The sequence below is a fragment of the Lygodium microphyllum genome, chromosome 18 (assembly GCF_053477565.2).
Source record: "Lygodium microphyllum isolate KBCC chromosome 18, Lygodium_microphyllum_v1.1.10, whole genome shotgun sequence".
Taxonomy (NCBI): domain Eukaryota; kingdom Viridiplantae; phylum Streptophyta; class Polypodiopsida; order Schizaeales; family Lygodiaceae; genus Lygodium; species Lygodium microphyllum.
The window spans coordinates 17,239,191-17,260,654 of record NC_141152.1 but is presented as its reverse complement, the minus strand read 5'-3'; the positions used below and the strand labels follow the sequence as shown (position 1 = coordinate 17,260,654).

General features: G+C 42.2%; 1 protein-coding gene and 1 pseudogene across 4 annotated transcripts in view; both read right to left on the bottom strand.

Annotated features, from left to right (window-relative positions):
• Positions 1-21,464, bottom strand: part of LOC148020631 (glycoside hydrolase family 2 protein) — a 254,701-nt gene that overhangs the window by 196,609 nt on the left and 36,628 nt on the right. For all 4 annotated transcript variants that reach the window (XM_087698437.1, XM_087698439.1, XM_087698438.1 and 1 more), the window contains exons 4-6: positions 5,247-5,325; positions 986-1,169; positions 631-696 (exon numbers count right to left, since the gene is read on the bottom strand). In XM_087698437.1, the coding sequence (XP_087554563.1) occupies positions 631-696; positions 986-1,169; positions 5,247-5,325 (329 nt within the window). The remainder of the gene's footprint in view (positions 1-630; positions 697-985; positions 1,170-5,246; positions 5,326-21,464) is intronic.
• Positions 9,381-10,811, bottom strand: LOC148020632 (25S ribosomal RNA; annotated as a pseudogene).

Genomic DNA, 21,464 nt, shown 5'->3' with positions numbered 1-21,464 from the left:
TCCTTCATCAAACTCCCACTGGTATGCCAAGTCTTGCCTATTCATTCTCAATTCCCATTTGTGCAGTGCCTATAAAAATCTCTGTGGCTCTTTTGCAATACATAGCCATGGTAGCCTTGTGGAGGCAATAGCCAGAGGGATTGTTATGTCCAAAGATAATGAGTTCCATCTGATGGTGTTTGTATTCTCATTCCTGATATCTCCACATTATGACAATCATAAGTTCTAATCCAAATGGTGTATTTTCCTTTTTCTCTTTCTTGTCTCCAGGAGAGAGGTGCAATTCTGTTAGTATCATTAGTTCCAAGATAATTTGTATTATGTCCTGCTGCCATCATCAGATCTATGCCTGCAAAAGAAAGATGCATGACAGAAATGGCCACTAAATCATACAGAAACATGAAAGATTATGTGTGGCTGAACTTCCACCAGTAGGGCGGAATGAATTCATGTCAAAAGCAACTAGAAAGCTGGTAAGTAGAAGACAAGCCAGAAGGACAACTCCTACAAAGCCCAACTGAAACTACATATTAAGAACAACCATATTAGTACAGTAAACATTGGAATAAAACATGATATAAGACTCTCCATTCTGCTCTTAGGTATTAAACAAAGAGAGAGAACACCAACCTCAACCGTCGCAGCAGAAAACTCTTCTGAGATACATGTTTGTACAAAATAATCTGCTATCATTACCTGGATGAATAAAAGCTAGTAGGTTATTAACATATATCCACAATTATTACCTGAATGAATAAAAGCTAGTAAGCTATCAATATATATCCATAATTTTCATCAATGGCACAGCCTGATTCACAAAGGGTGACAACCAGATTGTTCACACTTTTTGATCACCTAACATTCATTAGGCGTACATTTATCATCAAGTAATCACATGGGAATCTATGACCTGCCATTTCAAGAACTGATAAAACTGGAGTTATTCTAACCTGCATCCAACAAGATTTAGCGTCCCTTGAGATACCTTAGGCTTGGAGTAAAGGATGACATCTCTGTGAATGCCAGACAACCACCAATGGTCCTGATCCTCCAAGTATGAACCGTCACTCCATCTCATAACTTGAACTGCGAGGAGATTTTCTTTGCTTGAACCAGATGCATAACAAAGCTCAGTGATTTCAAAATCTGCTGGAAGCCTGCTATCTTGACTGGAACATGTTTAGAACCAAAAGGATGATTAGTGAACTTCTGGAATGTTTGTGCCATTGGCATATCTAACGATTACCACAGTCCAAAACTCAATTCTTGATCTCTATTTATAGGAACACTCCAATCACAATTTTCCCACACAGAAAACCAGATATTCTTGGTTTTAAAGTATGAGTCACTACAAAATAAACATGAACAAAACAGATTTGAGGGTCTTCATGTTGGCTCTTTGAAAATTTTTTAAAGTAGAATCAATGTACACATTTCTACCACCCAGCAATTTAACTAGGACATGGAAATCAATTGCAGCTGCATACTACATACAACATATGAGTGGCACCAAATCACACTCCATATCTAACCAAAGCCAGGATTTCAAGACTGTCTATAAAGCAAGTGAAAGTGGTGGAAGCTGAAATTGAAACTCTCTGTGTGTGCACACATGCATGCATGCGTGCACACGCACGCATGCATGCATGTGTGCGTGTACATGCATGGGTGGCACATGCTGACTATTACTTTTTTATGCTAAAAATGAAGAAGGGATGTTGCTACCTTGATAAAAGCTTTGGAAACTTTCGGTTTCGCTGCTGGTCTTGAGGTTTTCTTCTGCAAATCAAAACTTATTTCTATGTTTAAGCACCTATGGCATCATCTCCTTTGGTCTCGTAAGATTCCCCCTCATGATCACATTGTCCTAACATCCGGGATAATCTTTCGGATGAAATATCACTCTAAAGAAATGAGTAGTTGAGTTATGTTAGAACTTGCCAATTTTATGGGCAGTACCCAATGTTTTAGTCTTTAGTTCTTTTTCAATTCTTAGTGTGAACAGAAGTAAAGTTATAAGCTGTCACCACTCTTAGAGTTAGAGTTTGAGTCAGTTAACTCTAGTTGAGTTACAGCTAGGTCTATCTTAGACCTATCTTCTACCTTTCATTCTCATTCTTTCAGTTCAGCAAGTGCACTCTAATCTTTTGCTTCAGCACACTCTCATTGTGTCTTCCTTCCCAACTCCATAGCTGCATGCCATTTTCCAACATTCGGTATCAAAGCCCCATGGATTCAGTTCAGCCAGTGCCGCCCCGCCTAAGGTCCTGTTGATACCGTCAGCTAGCTCTCTACCTGAGGAAGAGAAGGACAAGCTGCTGCTGTTTTCAGCCTACGTGCAGCCCTACGAGCAGTCCTACGCGCAGTCCTGTACGCAGCCCGAGGGGCTATTGTTTTGGAGGAGCTGCTGTTGTTTTCAGCTCTGCCCCTTATTTTCTCACCTCTGCCCACCATATTCTCAGCCCTGCCTATGATTTTCTCGAATTGAGGAAAAAAATTTGGAAGCACAAATCAATCCAAGTATTAAAAAGCCATATCAATCATCCAACCCACTATCTGTAGTAGCAAGCATCTACCAATGGAGAATCTGTATGAGCCACAGCCTTCCACGTCGGATCCATGGGCGTAGAAATGGTTCACCACTCTACCTCTTAGAAGTAGTCAAAAGCTCCTACACATACCATTGCAGGGAGAGAGAGATCCCCTTCTCAATCCGCCATATCTCATGACCTAAGAAGAAATGAAGAAGGCCTAAATCCATCATCTCAAACTTCTCATGGACTACTTCCTTAGTCTAATTGACCATCTGGGCATGGTCACCTGTCAAGATGAGATCATCCACATAAAGCACAAACACCGCATCCCCTCTAGCACAATAATCAAACTATAATGCTTCCTTTACCAATGTCGGCTCCCTATCCTACATGGCATGGGTCATCAAACCATAGTTAGCACAAACAAGCTCGATGGAATTTGGTTGGTTCCTAGATCACCGCAAGCTATCCTGCGGTTGCCACTCATCATAAAGCCCCTCAATTCTGCATCATGGAGTGTATCACGATCCCAATGAGAACAAGGACAATAGTCCCCTCGCCCCTCTACCTCTACCAAAATCTTTGGAATATCCCACTAGTGGAGAAGCCGGTGCACTCAGTCGGAATTAGAGTTGATGTCTTGAGGATAATCAAGAGCCTGAGCCACCCGTGCCCCTCTTCCCCTTCTTTTGTCGAAAAGCCACTAGTCTCTCACAATCCCTTTGGAGATCCCCTTTCATACCATAGAAGGAGCACTTCACCTTCTTCTTCTTGACACCCCTCAAGCCTCTCTATAGCTGCAAAAGCTCCATTATCTAGAGCAGTAGCTTGAAATGGCATCCTCCCTTCTGATTGGACACACCGAGCCTCTAGAACAGCACTTCAAGGTCAGTAGTCAGTGCCTTCAAGCTTGACGTCGGTAGAAGAATAAGAAGATGCCATGAGAGTGGATGAAGATAGGAGTTAGAGAGATATCTAGGGCACTTTGTGCTCAAACAAGAGTTCAGCAGTTCAACAAATTATACACACAAGCATGCAGTAGAAGACACAGAGGGTGGATCAACAAAAATGCAGTTTTTACCAGCCATTGAATGACATTAGCCCACAAATGCAAGATGTGTGTGTCTTAAGAACAGCAGACAACAGCAAAGGCAGCCCAAACAAAGCAGTCACCGCCCTCCACGACCAGTTGGCAGCCCAACACACAAGGTTGCACAGATTTACATGCAAGGAAACAGGTCTTCCAAGAGAGAGTAGATAGGAAGCTAAAATACTCTAGAAAGCTCCAACAGCAGAAAAGGCTAAAATCCAGACCTGAAAAACTGCCAGTTACAGCACACAGAAGGGGTAACACATTATACTAGTCATCTTATACCATGTGAGAATGCGCTGATGATCAAAAGCATGAACACTGACAAAAAGGAAGAACACAAGAGACTCAGAATGAAAGGGTAATGTAATCCATAAGATGAAGCGAGAGATGTACAGTACAATACCAGCATGGCACCCGCACAATGATGACCAACAACAGTGCCTCCAATCTCCCTCCAAGGATGCAAGATGATGCTATACATCTGAAAGGGACTGGAGCGTATAGAAGCCTCAAGACAAGACAGGAGATAGCTACAGAAACCTGAAAAGTCTCAGGACAAGACAGGAGATAGCTAAGGAAACCCGAAAAGTCTCAGGACAAGACAGAAGAATATTGAAGAAACCCTGTCCAGTGCCCAAGTGAAGGCTAAACACAGTGCCTAAAGCCCATGATACATGCTAGACTGACATTCCTTTCGCATCATGTTGGGAAACACTTTTGGCTATTTAGTATCCAAGAATAAACTGCCATTTACTTTATGGCCTTGATTAGATTTTGAACACTTTTGACCATTTGGGAATCTCATAATCATGTGGTCTTTGGTGACATTACCATTGATATTTTTACCTTCTTCGGGAGATATTTGCAGTAGTCCCTGTATGACATCTACAGAATTCACGATATTGAATAGGACCAGTACTCCCTCTTTTCTCAATGCGTTTGACTTTATTTAGGTTCACACCAAGTCATCATCATAGTTTCACCAAAAAAAATTGTATCTTGCATCACAAACACACACATACACATGCATGCACACATTGAGTTGGGAGTACAATAGGAATCATTTTCAATGGTAGGATCAAACATCTTTAACTAGACCAAAGCCATTTGGCTAAGGCCAAGTGAAACACCAAACAAGTCATCGAAAATGTGTGTGTGTGTGTGTGTGTGTGTGTGTGTGTGAGAGAGAGAGAGAGATTAGCTGCTAGGTGACCATTTGAAGATGGTGTATTGATCCTTTGTGTCTATCTAGTCCCAGGGTGCCTCTTGCACTCTCGTCCCTTTGTACTTGCTGAATCCATTGTATCTGGTTCTTACAAGATGGCCTACAGGCCCCCTGCATTTTGTAATCTTGTTATCCTGTACTTTTTTTCATAATTAATATAATTAACCATTGCAAAAAATGATTAACAAGATGTGCCCAAAAATGTATATCTTGCTTGATTATCCTTGAACAGATGTAGCCACACAAAGATCAAGAGACCCAACTTATGACACTAAATATAACCAAAAAGATAATAAAGGGACTAACCAAACCTAATACAAAAATCTTAATACACATAAAGTATCACTAAGAAACTAACATACTAATTTCAGCCAAGGGAAACAAGACAAAATACCTATATCCCAAAAATGTTCCATTGATCCATACATAAAACGCTGATTCAACCCCTTCAAAACTCAAAAAGACACGACGTCCTGCATAAAAAATATCAATACATTGTTTGAGCCACATGCAATAAACACGTTGCATGAAATGACTATATAAACACCTCCTAGATAGATGCACAATGATGTTTGCACTACAACTTGTCATTATCTTCATTTTTCATCGCCTAATTAAACAAGTAAATGATAAAAGTGAAAATTTTCCATCTCAACTTCATGCATAGAACTATGATTGTTATTGAGCAGTCATGCCTTTTGATGAAAGCCCAAAAATATATACAGCAAAAATTTACTGGATACAAGTACGTACAAAAGGAATACAGTCTGATGTTATCTCACAACTTTTGATCTTAACTTGGCCCTGCAATGACATCCCCAATCAATCAAGCCACATTTTCACCCACTGTGATTTGTTGAACAAAAAGCTACTAGCTTGAAAAAGGTACAGCATTGTTAGCAGACATCTTTCTATGCCTCCTTGTGTGTTCATCTCATGTTTGAAAACCTGAGCCAAAGTCTGGCAAGAACATCTAGAGTTGTGAAACTGTCCACCATCAGTTCCATGTGCCTGACAGCAGTCTTCATCATAGGCATGTCAGATGGATATTAGGGCTTCTTTGTCTTGTCCATGGCATCCTCAATCCTTTCAAGCATTTCCTACAGTCCATGTGGGTATCTTCAATGTCAGGCAACATCTTCTTCTGTTTGTCATGGACATTTGCACACTGGATGGCACATTTCTGACTGTTGGGCAGACATCTCCAGGTCAACAGGCAGGACATTTTTGCATTGCAGATTGACCTAGCAGCCACTTTTTTAATAATCAGTTGGCACTTCTGTTGCTTTTCAGCAATCGTCTGATTTTTGGGCTGGAAGTCAGACCATACAGCTCTTATCTTCCTATTTATAGGGCCATCTTCTCCACTGCTCTTCACTGTGATCAGTTCCTCCTCTCCCTGCCATCACAGTCCTCATCCTCCAGCCATCGTCATCTTCTCTCTCCTCTCAGCCATATTTTTCTCTCCTAACTTCTGCCCTTACTGATGTGGCATTGACCACACATGCAGCGGCCTGTATTCAGCCTTCTAAGCATTCAGTGAGATGAGAGTTTTGTTTATTTCTTTTCGTCTGTGTTCTTCTTCTTTCTCTTTGTTCCTTTGCTTCCATACCATGCAGTCAAATGGTACCATTTGTCACACATAGACATCAGCCTGCTGTGGTTTTCTCCACAGCTGCAGCATTTCCCTCCTTTCAGTCCCCCTTCTCAGCCTGTTCATGCTTGATCACACGGAGGCTCCATTGCAGACTCAACTCCTGGATCATCAGCAGCAGTCAGGAAACACAGCCCTTATTTCTGCATATTTTGAAGGATTCAAAATGTCAGACTGCTATGATTGGCAGGATAGTGTACAGCAGGAGCTTGATCAAGACAGTGAGGACCGCCCTGGAGACCGAGACTGTGAACATCATCATGAAGAACCACAGGAATGGGCAATGTATATATTGTGAAGGGTGGCTGCATTTCTGGCCAGCCTGTTGGTTCTTCTCAGGTCTCTCCCAGTCCCACTGTTGCATATATATATATATATATAGATAGACACACACACACACATATGTTCCAGCTCCTCCTCATTGTATTATCTTGGCATTGCCTAGCATCCTTGGAGAGAGGGAGACTGGAGGCACTGTTGATCTGAGTCCTGGTTACTCTGGTGGTACTGTACTTTATTCTCATGCTTTAATTGTGGATTCCTTTGCCCATTTATGAGTTCTCTCTGAGCTCATTGTTCCTTGTTCACAGTCCATTGTGTTTGTATCTATGTGTTGTGTTTATTGTTTCCTCTTCCATTGTGCACTCTCACATGGTATTGCTCACTAGATCTTGGTGCTTCTCATGTTTGTATTGTTCTCACTATATGTGTGTTACTGCTGCATTTTCTAATTGTAAGAGCTGTTGTGCTTGCATTTGCATGGTTTCGACTGCTGGTCCTTGCATGTATCATCTTCTCTCTCATCATACACAGATTGACAACCTGTTTTCCTGCTCTGTAGCATGCCATCTGCAGTTGTTGACTACTGGCATATGCTATGTAATGTGTTGCATTCGCTTGCCGCCTAGACTGTCTAGGTGCCACACAAACAACGCTGGTCTCAATGACTTCTGTTTTTTGCTTCAAGAGAGCCAGTTCTCATGCCATTTTGCTGCTCCATGCTGACAATTGGCCTCCTATGTTTATGTTTTGACCTTTTATGCTGACATAAGGCTGTATATCATGTGACGATTGGTTGTGCATGATAAGATCTTGGCTGAAATTGACAACTATTGCAGCTCCTAAGGAATTGTTCACCTCCACTTGGCACTTTCACACTCAAATACCTAAGTTTTGTGCTTAATAGAGGATCTTTTGCATTTGATTCGGTGAGTCTAGACTAAACTCTATTCATTGTCGATCCTAGTCTTGTGGTATTTTTGTGTTCTTTTCATCTGTGATTAAACTGTGCCCTTTGAATATTGATTAAACTGCGCCTTTTGAATATTGAGCCCTTGCTTTTGTTTGGGATCTTTGACCACTCAAGTTGTCCTGGGTGTCTCTCTCTACATTCCTCATTTCCTATCTTCGGTTTTCTCTCTAATAGCAACCCCACGCTAACCACACAAACAATCTCCAATATCCAATCAGTTTTTTGCATATGATCTCTCTATTGCTAGAATATACTCTCAGGTTACAAGGGAGACTGCCTTCTCAGGTTGCAATGCTATTCAACAGCGCTTATTACGGCTGGAGCGAGGGGTGATGAGAAGAACAAAAAGAAATAGTAGCACTTCGCCACAAGAAGGGGCATCTCTGAAAGGACTATAAGAAGCTAGCAGTTTTGAAGGAGGACCAAGGCAAGGACAACTTTGACTCCTTCCGCTATTTCTACTCTTTGTAATCTAGGTTCCATTATGATTGACATCAATATTGGTGTCTTCTCTAAGATACCTTTGCATTGGCTTCATCACCCACTCCTTAGGTATCCATGGTTCTACTTGTCACTATTGCATATATGATGATGTTGAGGGCTTTCTGGTGTTTATAGTAGTATGTGACATGGTAGACTTTTAAGAGTAAATCTTCAACTGATGAGAACAGATTAGGGTTCCATCAAGGCGGCAGATTCTGAAGAAAAGGAGCAGTAGGCTGCGGTGCGGTGAGAACGGTTCCGACGAAGAGGTTCCAAGCATTGACTCTGCGGATTTTGGGAGACATTGACATTACCAACTCTCCACGACCCCGACATCCCCGGTGCATCCTACGCCCGTAAAACCCGGTCACAAGCCCGCGGCATTATTCCCTGTGGTTTCGGAGGAAGTAAAAGGAAGAAGAGAATAGGGAAAGAAGAAGAGAAGAGGGAAGAGGAGAAGGAAAAATGGTATGAGTATCATCCTCCGGGTATCTACGAGAAGGGATCGGGCTGACCCTTGGATTCACGCATTTTTGCTCGGAGTCAAGATCTTTTTCTGCCCCCCCCCCCCCCCCAAAAAAAAAAACGAGAGCGAACATTTAGCGACGGGAGATTCTTGTGGGCAAGGAGGGATTCGAACCCCCGACACCGTGATTCGTAGCCATGTGCTCTCATCCATTGAGCTACAAGCCCCGCCTACACTGGATCCGCCGTTCCAAGAACCCCCTTGTTTCAGAAAATCATGGGTTCAATTCCCTCCTTTTCTTCATTTCGGATGGGTCATAATGAAGTGATACAGAGGCTGGGAATCCCCCTTCCTCATAAGGAGAGACTCTCTCCTCTAATTGGAGAGGAAGGGGTACCCGTTTCATGGGTCCCAAAAGAGACAGGGGGAATGGAAGTCATTCTTCCTTTCTTTCATCCTGGCATCGAGCTATTTTCCTGCAGGGCTCCCCCTATAGTATCGTTACGGCGGTAGAGTTTCACCACCAAGTTCGAGATGGATCAGTGTGGTTCCTCCACGCTTGAGACACCAGAATATCAACCCGTGAACAAAAAGGAGCATAGGGAGGAGGAGGAGACACATCGGCGGATTTACATACAAGGCTAGGATTAAGGTCTAGGAGGTACCTCACTCTGAAAAAGAAAAAGAAAGGCGCTCCTTCCAGCAAGCAGAGAACATTCCCTGCTCCGCCTTTCCATCCCTTGTATAGATGGATAAGCGGGCCGGATCTATTCCTTAGATCAGCTTCTAAGCTGATGATGTCAGACGGTCAAACCATAGGGCATAACCGGATCAACTCGATCCGGTTATGCGGTGACAAGGTTCAAATCTTTCGGTTTGTTAGGATGCCTCGGCTGCATACATTACTGCACTTCCACTTGGCACCTATCATGATGAGAAACAGCTCGTCTCGCCGTGACCTTGTACGTAAGAAGAAGAGAGCACTCATCCTAAGGTGGGCTTCCTACTTAGATGCTTTCAGCAATTATCTGCTCCGCACTTAGCTACCCAGCGTTTACCGTGGGCACGATAACTAGTACACCAGAGGTGCGTCCTTCCCGGTCCTCTCGTACTAGGGAAAGGTCCTCTCAATGCTCTAACGCCTACACCGGATATGGACCAAACTGTCTCATAACGTTCTGAACCCAGCCCACGTACCGCTTTAATGGGCGAACAGCCCAACCCTTGGGACGTACTACCGTCCCAGGTGGCGAAGAGCCGAAATAGAGGTGCCAAACCTTCCCGTCGATGTGAACTCTTGGAGAAGATAAGCCTGTTATCCCTAGAGTAACTTTTATCTGTTGAGCGACGGCCCTTCCACTTGGCACCGTCACATCACTAAGGCCGACTTTCGTCCCTGCTCGACTAGTAGTTCTTGCAATCAAGCCCCCTTCTGCCTTTCCACTTGAAGGCCGATTTCCGTCCACTCTGAGGGAACCTTTGCACGCCTCCGTTACCCTTTGGGAGACCTACGCCCCATAGAAACTGTCTACCTGGGACTGTCCCTTGACTCGTATCTGACACAAGGTTAGAATTCTAGCTCTTCCAGAGTGGTATCTCACTGACGGCTCGGGCCCCTCCGAAAAGGAGCCTTCTTCGCCTTCCACTTAAGCTGCACAAGAGGAGCCCAAAGCCAATCCCACAGAACAGTGAAGCTTCATAGGGTATTTCTGTGCAGGTGCAGGTAGTCTGCATCTTCACAGACATGTCTATTTCACCAAGTCTTTCTCCGAGACAATGCCTAGATCATTACGCCTTTCGTGCGGGTCGGAACTTACCCGACAAGGAATTTCGCTACCTTAGGACCGTTATAGTTACGACCGCCGTTCACCGGGGCTTCAGTTGCTGGCTCTCCCGTTATCGGTTCACCGACTTCCTTAACCTTCCGGCACTGGTGGGCAGGCGTCAGTCCCCCATACATGGTCTTACGACTTTGCGGGGACCTCTGTTTTTGGTAAACAGTCGCTTGGGCCTGGTCACTGCAACCTCCTTTGTGAGGAGGCACCCCTTCTCCCGAAGTTACGGGGCCATTTTGCCAAGTTCTCCATTGTACAAATCACCCATGATCTAACAAAGGGTGTTAATTTTAGCATGTTATGGATATGGGCAGCTCCATTTACAACTGTCCTCTCCCACGATTGCCTATGTATAGACTCCCACTCCTCTTCCTCATGGTATCATTTTGGCATCACCTAGCATCCTTGGAGAGAGGGAGATTCGAGACATTGTGGCTGGTCATCTGAGTGTTGATTACCTTGGTGGCATTGTACTTTCATCTTGTGCTAATATGGATTCCATTGCCTGTTCATGTGTTCTCTCTTTGAGTTTATCAATCTTGCTTGTTCATTTTTCATCATGTTCATGTCCATGCCTTGTGTTTTTTGCTTCCACATCAATTGTGCACCCTTGCATGATCAGGCGGATCATTGTAAAGATCGTTGTGATCATAAGCATCGCAATGATCAACATGAAGATTGACATGATCATGATCCATATCAAGATATAGAATGTCATCAGTCCCCCTTCTCCTCATGTTTACTTTTGTCCTTCTCTTTCTGAAACATCTCACCATTGTCTCCCTCTTATCCCACCTGCAGTACAAGTGCCCATCCTTCCCAAACTCAAACCAGCTGTCACTCTTGGCAAGGGTTGCATAAACCTGATTTAACTAAAATTACAGTAAGCATTAGATACACAAAATCTGGAAATATAAACTTTGCCACTTAATGTTGGATAGCCGACACCTAATTCGCCCCAACAACTGGTGCCCCTCATGGTTTTTCTTTAACTATGTTGCTCTAATTTAAAGTACAAAGAGATAAGGCTGATCCCTCTTCAAATTCACTACAATGGGCTGTCATAAATGACCAACACTGCTTGGGCACATTTTGCCCCTTGATAGTACAACAATCTGGGCACAAATTGGGTCACAATCTCTTGCATGTAGGCCACAATAATGCAAGAATGGGCTACCCCTTGATTCAGCTACAAATATCTTGGCTTGAGTTGCTAATCCAAGTTCTAGATCTTCAATGATTGGACACAAATCCTTAGGCACCAACAACTTCAAAAGGGGGTAAAACCCCAATGCCAGTCCAACTAGCGAGCCCTCCTCTTCTACCACTCCCTCTCGCTGAGACAAAGAAGGAAACATCTTGCCCTTGTCCCCACACACTGTGCGATCAGCTATCACCTTTGAGGACTCCCTCCTCCTCCTTGGCCGCTCAAATGCTGAAATGACCCTCAGCAAGCCCTGGAGCCCCAAAACAGCCCTCCACTAGTTTGCACGGGAATAAATGCCAACCTGTTTTGCCACTTGGCAACTTTCAAAAAGTAATTTCCAGCTTTAATTAATTAGTGTTCAGAAATTAATTTCTAAATATTAATTGATTAACCATTTGACCCTGCCCAAGAACTTGATAGTACCCATTCACATTAATTGTGCTAACCCTCAATGGACACTCAATTGTCTCACACATTTCCAAGAGTGCCTGGTGAACCCTAATTTTTGTTTGTAAATTAGGGTTTAGCATTAGAAATTCTTCAATTGCACCCTCCTAGGACTGAATTGGCTGAGATCTCTTCAAGGAAGCTATGAATTGGGTGGCTACGGTGCCACTTAGTCTCCAAACTTTTACAGGACCACCAACCTTTTCCTGTCCTAATTTTGCATGTCCCTAACAAGATTGGAACCTTGCAAGCCACTTGAGTCTCCAATCTTCTTCAGTTAATCAGATTTACCACCTCATGATCAAAGATCATTCATGGTCGAACATTAAAGCTAACGCACTTTTAGGAGTGCACAAAACTAAAGCCTAGTCGAAGCTCACAATCATGGAAGGATGGCATAACAAGACGCCATTCAAATGCAAGGTGTTCACTTGGCACATATTGGTGGGGGGGTCTTCCCCTTGCTTCGGCTCTTCGTCACAAGGGTATTTCCAATGGCAATTGTTTCTTCTGTACTACTGCAATGGAATCTTTCCATCACCAATTTATCTCTTGCCCTTTCGCCCAAAAGATTTGGCTTCTCCTTTCTTACAGTTGGCATGTTGTCGTGGACGCTAGGATGCATCCTTTTGATTGGGTCTTTGGTAAGCCTAAGCACCATGGTCTATTACAACTTCACGTGCAGATTCTATTCCACTTTCTCATATTCGAGCTATTGGCATATTTGGGTCACATGCAATGCATTGCTTTTTGATACTGCCTCGAGCATATAGAATTACATGGCCAAGTATAAAGGAAAGGACTTCTTCAATAGCAGCTTGATCTTGTTCCGCATCCCGATACTTTGTTTGCAGAGCATTTAGTACCTTGGCACCAGGCGGTCTCATTAGTGAACCTACCTTGACTTTTCTACTCAGTATTCCTTTCAAGTTTCACATGTTGCTTGTAAAAGAGAGTTGAATTTATGCACAATAGCCTAAAGTCATTTTGCATCTTCCAATCATGTAAATCCTGTATTTTTTATCATTAATACAACTGCCTACTACACAGAAAAAAAAAGGAATGGAGATGAAGCTTCTCCCAATTAAACCAGTCTTCCTTCTTGGAATGGGTGGTAATGACCTGATTTAAGAGTTAGTTACAACAATAAATAAATACACATAAAATGAAATACACACTTTACCATAACAGTCCTGGACAACAGATACCCTGTTGGCCCCAAAATTGGCGCCCCTTGCGATATTTCTTTAGCTTTCATTCAATTGGAAGCAGTACGACTCGAGATTCTTCAATCTCCTCTTGCTAACCAATTGCTCTTGCTGTCATAAATGACCAGCAAGCCTTTTCGGTCATTTGCCCCTTGATTCACCCACGACTTCTTCTCCAATTTGACTCTTGGCTGGCCAAATGCTGCCCCAAATCAATTCGCGATGGGTTGGCTCCTGAAATCCCCTGATAATCTTCAATTATCAGCTGCTGATTTCAATCCCTTGAGCCTTCAATCTCTGGCACGGATCCTAGGGTGGCTGCTAAACCCTAATTTCTGCTGTAAATTAGGGTTTATTGCAGAAATTACAGATCAGCCCACCAAAAATGGCTGAGATCTCCTCCAAATGGCTAAGAATTGCTGAGAATGGCTGAGCATAGGCTGAAGGAGATGAGAGAATGCTGTAGAGAGAGAAAATTCTGAGATTTGTCGCGAAGAACTGATCAAAATCAGCTGCTGCCCTGCTGTAGCAGCCCCAAACGGATGCACCAACAACAATAGGAGTATCAAAGACTGTGATCTTCAGGAGAAAGTGCATCAGCAGCAATTGCCAGCTTCCCAAGGTCAAGAATATGTAATCTCCATCACCAAAATGGTCTCCAATGGCTGGGAAATGGCCCCAAAAGCTAGCAACAACAGTCTAACACCTCTTTCCAACAACTCCAAAATGAAAAAACGAGATTTCCCTCTCCCTTCAGCCCTATTTAGCTTTTCCTCCACTTGCATGGGAAAGTTTTGCCAAGTGGCAGCTTTCTTAATCCATTTTCAGCAATTTTCAGTCATTTAATTAATTTTCAGAATTAATTAATTCTGAAAATTCATTCAGCCCTTAATCCATGCCCAGAAAATTGACCTTGCCCATCCAAAAATTAATTGGCAAGGACATTTGCAACCCAAAGTGGTCCTATGCATTAATTGACCCTTGGACAAGCATTAATCTATTAATTAATGCCTAGTTCCTAGTATCACCACTAACACTTAATGGCCAATTAATGGTCCTAGGGGCAAATTGACATCAAAATTCACCTAGAATCTAACAAGTGTAACTTGTTACAACTTTTGCCCTTGACACCCATCTTTTACATAGGGTCCTTCGGCCTTCAACCATGAAAAAGTAGCTTGCACCTCACATGTGCAACACATGTGTATCTTTTAATTGCACATTTGATTAATCCTTTAATCAAATGTCAATTAAACATAAGCAAAGCATCAAATTTTCATGTCCTCGTGACACTCAACCTTCACAATGTTGACATGAGTCTCAATCAGCCTCTAATAGTAGCCTTTTCCCCTCTTGCATGGGAAGATTTTTCCAAGTGGCAACCTTGTAATTGCATTTTTCAGCCCAACTAAAAATTAATTCAATTATCAATTCTTTCTCAAATAAATAATTTTACCAGCCAACAATTAAACTGACTAGGCCAATTAGTAATCCAAGTATTCATGATCATTTATTAGTCCCTTAACTCACATTAATTGATTAGTTAATGCCTAGTTCCTAATGTCACCACTAATATCAATGGCTAATAAATATTATAGGCCAAATACTATCACCAAATAACACCTAGTACTTGTCAAGTACAACTTATTACGACTTTTTCCTTTGACACCCACTGACTTCTCACGGTCCTTGGCCCATCATTGTGAAATAACTAACTAGCACAATACATGTGCACTCGTATTTGCACGTTTGATTAGCAACTTAATCAAATGGAAAGCAAAGCATCAAAACTTCACATCCTCATGACAAACCTACCCTCCCCCTTGAGCATCAGGCAATACTTTGAACCTTCCATGCTCCATTGAACCCCAAGGAGAGCTTGATTCATTATCAACTCCAACCAAAACTTCTCAAGGTAAAGTGCAACACTGAGGATGATCTACTAGGAATTTCACCGAGAGGCACTTGGAAACTTTACCTCTAACTCTTCGTGCCCCTAAAAGCTGCACTAGGTTCTAGGCCTGTTTTTTCCCCTCTGGAGCATGGAGATCCTTTATATTTTCACATCCCTATAATTATAGCTTAACCAACATGAAACATCACATCTAATTGACTAGCCCCTTGTGTATAGCTAACATGCTAGGAGCACTCAACGCATTCCAAAACGTTTCTTTTTGTATACTTTAGAACATTGCAATGTGATTGTGCATAGGAGTTTGCATACCACTAGCCATACAGAGATACATTTTCCCATATATTCCAAGCATTGCTGATCACATTTTTCCTCATGATTGACATCACTATATAGAGCATTTGCATGACCAGAATTAATAAAATGAGTCCCAAACACAGTGGGGTGTATATATGTAGTGCCAAAAATACTACCTTGTGCCTAAGCATCATGCCAACATGACTCTACAAAGGATTTTGTATCCCACTTACCATACCCATATACATTGGGCCTGGTATACCATGCATAGGTGTGTGCATACCCCTCCGAGACGGGTGCCAATCCCATGGCACTCTTGGCTGCTGTTGGGGTTTAATAGGCAGTTGGCGAAGTATCGCGTGAGGGTAGGGCCACGTGCAAACTCGAGTGCTCGTGGAAGCTTGGTAATAAAGTTTGTTGGAGAAGCCAAATGGATAACAAGTGGATGATGGGGGCCTCCGAAGTCGGTGGTTTGTCGCCTTTCTGATGCCTGGAAGGAAAAGGTACGATGCTCGACCTAAGGGGGTGTTGATCTTATTGTGTAGTGTATTGTGTACTTGTTGGTGGAATGGGGAATTGGGTCTAACCACAGGCTAGTCTAGGTAATGTCCCACACTTGCATCCCCATGGTTGAAGTATTACCAGCCATTGCTGGAAACACTAAACCACCACCAAAGGACTCCAGATGCCCCACATTAGCATCCATGCCTTGCTATCCAAAAAGCATTATATTGGCACTTCCAAGTTGTCCTTACATATGCATCAATTGCCCCACTGCCATCATTTGGTTATGCTCATTACCCACATTTGAAACATCATGCTACTGCATTGGCCCTTCCTTTAGTGCATCTTGCTGTCCCAAAGCTATTGAAGACAATTTACTCTTCTTGCCTTTGCTACCCTCCTTTGGGGAGTTTAAAAGCATATAAACCGAGGATCACTTGCGAATTGCACAAACCTTTCAGCAATTGTCCTCAGCTCATCCTTAAATTCATCATCAAATTCCTCCTCCTCTTGCTAGTCATCAGCTTCAAGATGCCTACAAGGATCCGCATTCTGATCTACACCAACATTTTCAGCTTGCTACCGATGCGAGTACATTCTTCAAGATTAGGCATTGCATTTCCCCCAATACTTGTGAAGTTTTCGCATTGAAAGGCATCATCCGTGCTAGATCCCATCTCACTATCTAAAGATTTGCTTGTTGTTGCATTTAGTTGATCACAAATTCAGTAAAATGCAATCACACTAGCTTGCACACAAGTGCTTTAGCTTACCTATTCAAAGGAGTTGATGGTATTCTTGTCATGCATGATGGAACCATGAAACCAACCTTCTTTCTCGGATAAGGTGGTGAATAACCTAATAAAGCACTAATTACAGCAAGCATAAAATTCGCATGGACTGAAAATGCAAATGTTACCACTTAATCTTGGATTCTAGAAACCTCATTTGCCCCAAAATATGCCCCTACAGTATTTCTTCGACTTATATTGCTAAAGGTTGAAGTACACTGAGATCCAACCTAATCTCCTTTAATCTTCAGTACATCTTGCTGTCCTTAGAACCAGCAAGCATTCAAACCAATGTGCCCCTTGGTTTGCTTGGGGATTTGGCCTTCAATCACTCCTTCAATAACAAATCTTACCCCAAACTTAATGTTGGCTGGCTGACCTTTTGAAACTCTCTAAAATCCCTTTGGCCCCTCAATTTCAAATACTAGGCCCCAATTTCTAAGCACTCTTCCTATGGCGGCTGATGAACCCTAATTTCTGCTGTAAATTAAGGTTTAGCAACAAAAACTCTTCAATTGCAACCCCCTGGGATTGAATTTGGCTGAGATCTCTCAAGCGACGCTATAAAGCCCTCCCAAATATCATTAGCGTGTAAGGATTTTGGCATTGAGTGTAGCATCAGACTCAATATCTATGTCTCATCATCAGGTTGGTGTGCGTCGGTGGCAACTTGCTTCATTGACCCTTCAACCCATTGTTTCAACTCTTGCCACATTGGCAAATGCTGCCTAAGCAGATCTCCTAGGCTTAACATCACACGGGGGTGGTCACCTGTGAGTTGAGGAGACTGCTAGCTGCATGCTACTCTCCTATCCTTGCGCTTCCTGGCCAATAGCCTTGGCTGATTCGCTGGCCCATAGCGTTTAGGCTTTATTTATGCAGCACTGCTTGTGGTTAATGAAAACCCTAAAACGGGGAGCAATTCGAGAGAGTGTAAAATGGGAAGAGGTTCGAGGTCACGAAACTTTCTATAAATAGATAGGCTGTGAAACTAGCCTTCCTTCTATGGAGAGGTGGCAATAACCTGATTATAACTTAATTGCAGCAAGCAATCATTAATGAAATATTGAAACACAAACATTTACCAATCAATCTTGGACATTGGACACCCTGTTGGCCCCAAAAATGGAGCCCCTTTCGGTATTTCTTTATCTTTAGTTGCAATTGAATTCAAATACAATGGGATTTCTTCAATCCCCTTTGCAATCCAAGACCCGTTGCTGTCAATAATAACCAGCAAGTCTTCAAATCGATTTGCTTGGGCAATCGGCCTTCACCGACTCCTTGAGAAATGAAATTTGCCCCAAATTTGAATGTTGGCTGGTCTCTCACTCGAACCTTGCTAAGAATTAATTCTCAGCCTTGAAAATTCAAGTCTCGAGGCTTCAATCTCCTAGCATACTTTCCGATATTTCTGTAAAACCCTTATTTCTTTTGTAAATTAGGTTTACAGCAAAGAAAAAGACAATTTCTTAGCCTTTAGGGACTAGAATGCCAAGATCTTCAAAGTAAGGCTAGGAAATGGCTAGAGAATGAGAGAAAATGCTGAATAGAGAGAAAATTCAGACTTCCATCATGAGAAATGGAAGAAATCAGCATTGCACTCTCTAGACACCTACTGCTGTACTCTCTTCACGGCATGTCATTAGTTCCCGGAGGATCACTTGCTGGCTGGAAATTACCTTACAACTATTATAGCAGCTATGGCAGCCTTCTCCATGTCTCTCTCAACTTGCACAAGGCTTGACTAACCCTCTCTCTCTCTCCCCCCAGCCTCAAATGCGTTTTTCCGACTTGCATGGGCAAATTTTGCCAAGTGGCAGCATTCCAAACTCAATTTTTCAGCATTATCTATATTATTAAAATTAATTTTCGGCTTTATGATTTTGAAAATTAATTTAATAATTTTTTTTGTGCCCAGAGAATTAGTCTGATCAGCCAACAATTAAATTGGTTAGGCCAATTCATCTCCCAAGTGTTCTTGAGTCTTCTTTAGTCCCCCGGATTGGCATTAAGTACCATTAAATGCCAAATTCATATTGTCACCAACTAACACTTATGGCTAATAAAATGTCTTAAGTCAATTTCTAGCACCAGATACCACCTAGTATCTATGCAACATTACTTGAGACAACTTTTTCCTTTTACATCCATTGATTTCCTCAGGTCCTTGGCTCATAAATATGAAATAATCTCAGTTGTAGTCCAAATGTTAACTAAAGCAAAAAAAAAAAAATCATGTTCTTCTGACAGCCCTCCCCCTTGAAATCCTTGCAATCATCCCCAATTGCACTATCAGATGCATTAAAAGCAAAGTATTGTACTAGAATCTCCACAAGGCATCATAGTAAAGACAACTTTGGCCACTACTACCAAACCGTGCTACTGCCAAACACATATTGAAAATTACCAACGACCATAACATAATATAAGACTCACAAAGAATCTCAAAAGCATTGCCAAAATATCATTGGATGCATCCATTACTCATGAGCTCAACTTATCTAGCAAAAGCAAACCATAGTACAGCATCAACCATGGTTGAAACATCAATGGCATCATAACACATGTTGATGTCCATACAATCAATTGAATACCACTAAGAACTAATGATCATTTACCACAAATCAATGTAAGGTAAATCGTCTGTAATGATCAAAAAACCAATGACCTAGTGCTTATCATAATTGATGCTACACCAAGCATAAAGTGATGCAAATGTATACTTCCAAAGTTGCAGATAATAAACCATACCATATAAATACAAAACATAGTGACTAGTACAATAAATAGTGATCCCCTAGCAAGTATATTGTCATGTCCAATACCCTAAGTGTATACTGAATACATCTAAGATCCACTACATCCAAAGCTATCCATCACTAAGGAACGGAGGTGCTAGCTCCCTCACGAGCATCAAGTTATACTCTAGATCCCTACTCTGCTACACTTGAGTCAACCCGATCCAAAGTTCGCTCTAACCGGAAACATCAAGGTAAAGCTACAACAACAGAGGATGGTCTACCAAGTCATCCTCCTCCATCCATTTTGCATCCATTGATCAATAGTTCTGAAACTTCACCAAATACAATCTAAAAACCTCATCCCTAATATTTTACTCTTTGTGTGCCCATATCTGCCCAAGTACCAATATCTCATCCAACTCCTCAACCTCAATCTAAATTTCAACAAATACATCCTCTCGCACATCACTATGAAAAGGCCTCACTAAGCTCACATGAAAGGCATTATGTATCTACGAAAGTGGAGGCAAGTTCAGCCTATAACATACATCATTGATCCTCTCCAACACTTGGAACGGCCCATAGTATCTCATACTCAGTTTTTTATATAACCCCTCTTTATCCATCTTTTTCAGCCTTGCCTTTTCAAAACAGAGCAATACATATCACCCTCTACAAACTGCAAAGTATGTCTATGACAATTAGCTGCCCCCTTTTGCTTATCCTAAGCAATCAGCCTCAAAGATTTTACCGTTTGTGTGTAAAATAGGGGATACTTTCTTACCACCCTCTACCACCTCAAAAGGAGCCTTACTAGTGGAACAATGCACAATATTATTATATGCAAACTTAACCATCGGCAAATATTGTTCCTACTACGCATTGTGATCTAATAGATAGCACTTCAAAAGATCCAAATTTGTGGAGCTAGACTTCTTAGACTAACCATCAGTTTGTGGATGGAAGAATGAAAAGAACTTCAACGTAGTGCCCATCTTCTCAAACTATCCCTTTCAAAACAAACTAGTCATCTGTGGGTCTTGATCATTGATGATTAACTCCAGCATGCCATGGTACTTAAACACATGCTGCATAAAAAGACGTATCTTCTTCCTCGTTGGAATAAAATGGGCCTACTTACTAAACCTGCAAATTATAGTCCGCATCCCATGATTCCTATAGATGTATGAGGAAGATCACAAATAAGATCCATAGCAATGCTTTGCCAAGGCCTCTCTAGAATAGGGAAGGGCCACAATAAACACAGCATCTTTTGCCGATCATACTTCACTTTCTAACACACAACACATATATTGACACACTGTCAATATCATGCCTCAAAGTTGGCCAATAAAAGAAGTCCTCCACTTCCTTAACTATGGCCTCAATACCTCTATTGCCCTGCATAAACACAACCATGACTCTCATTCATCACCTTGGCCCTCAACAGCTTTATGACACAATCGTCCATGCATCATCAAAAAACCCTCTCTAAGCAAGAAGTGCTCATGTCTCTGGCCATTGCAAAGCTCATCATATACATTGCCTCAATACCTCTATTGCCTGCGTAAGGAGGAGTATGACTCTCATTCATCACCTTGGCCCTCACCTGCTTTGTGACACAATTATCCATACATCATCAGAAAGCCCTCTCTAAGCATGAAGTGTTCATGCCTCTAGCCATTGCAAAGCTTACTATATACATTTTGAAAGTTTGAATCTGTAGCATATTGATCTCTCATGGCATCCAACTCAATGTGGTAAACCATGCTGACAGCCAATAACTGAGGCTTATGTGACAATGCATTAGCC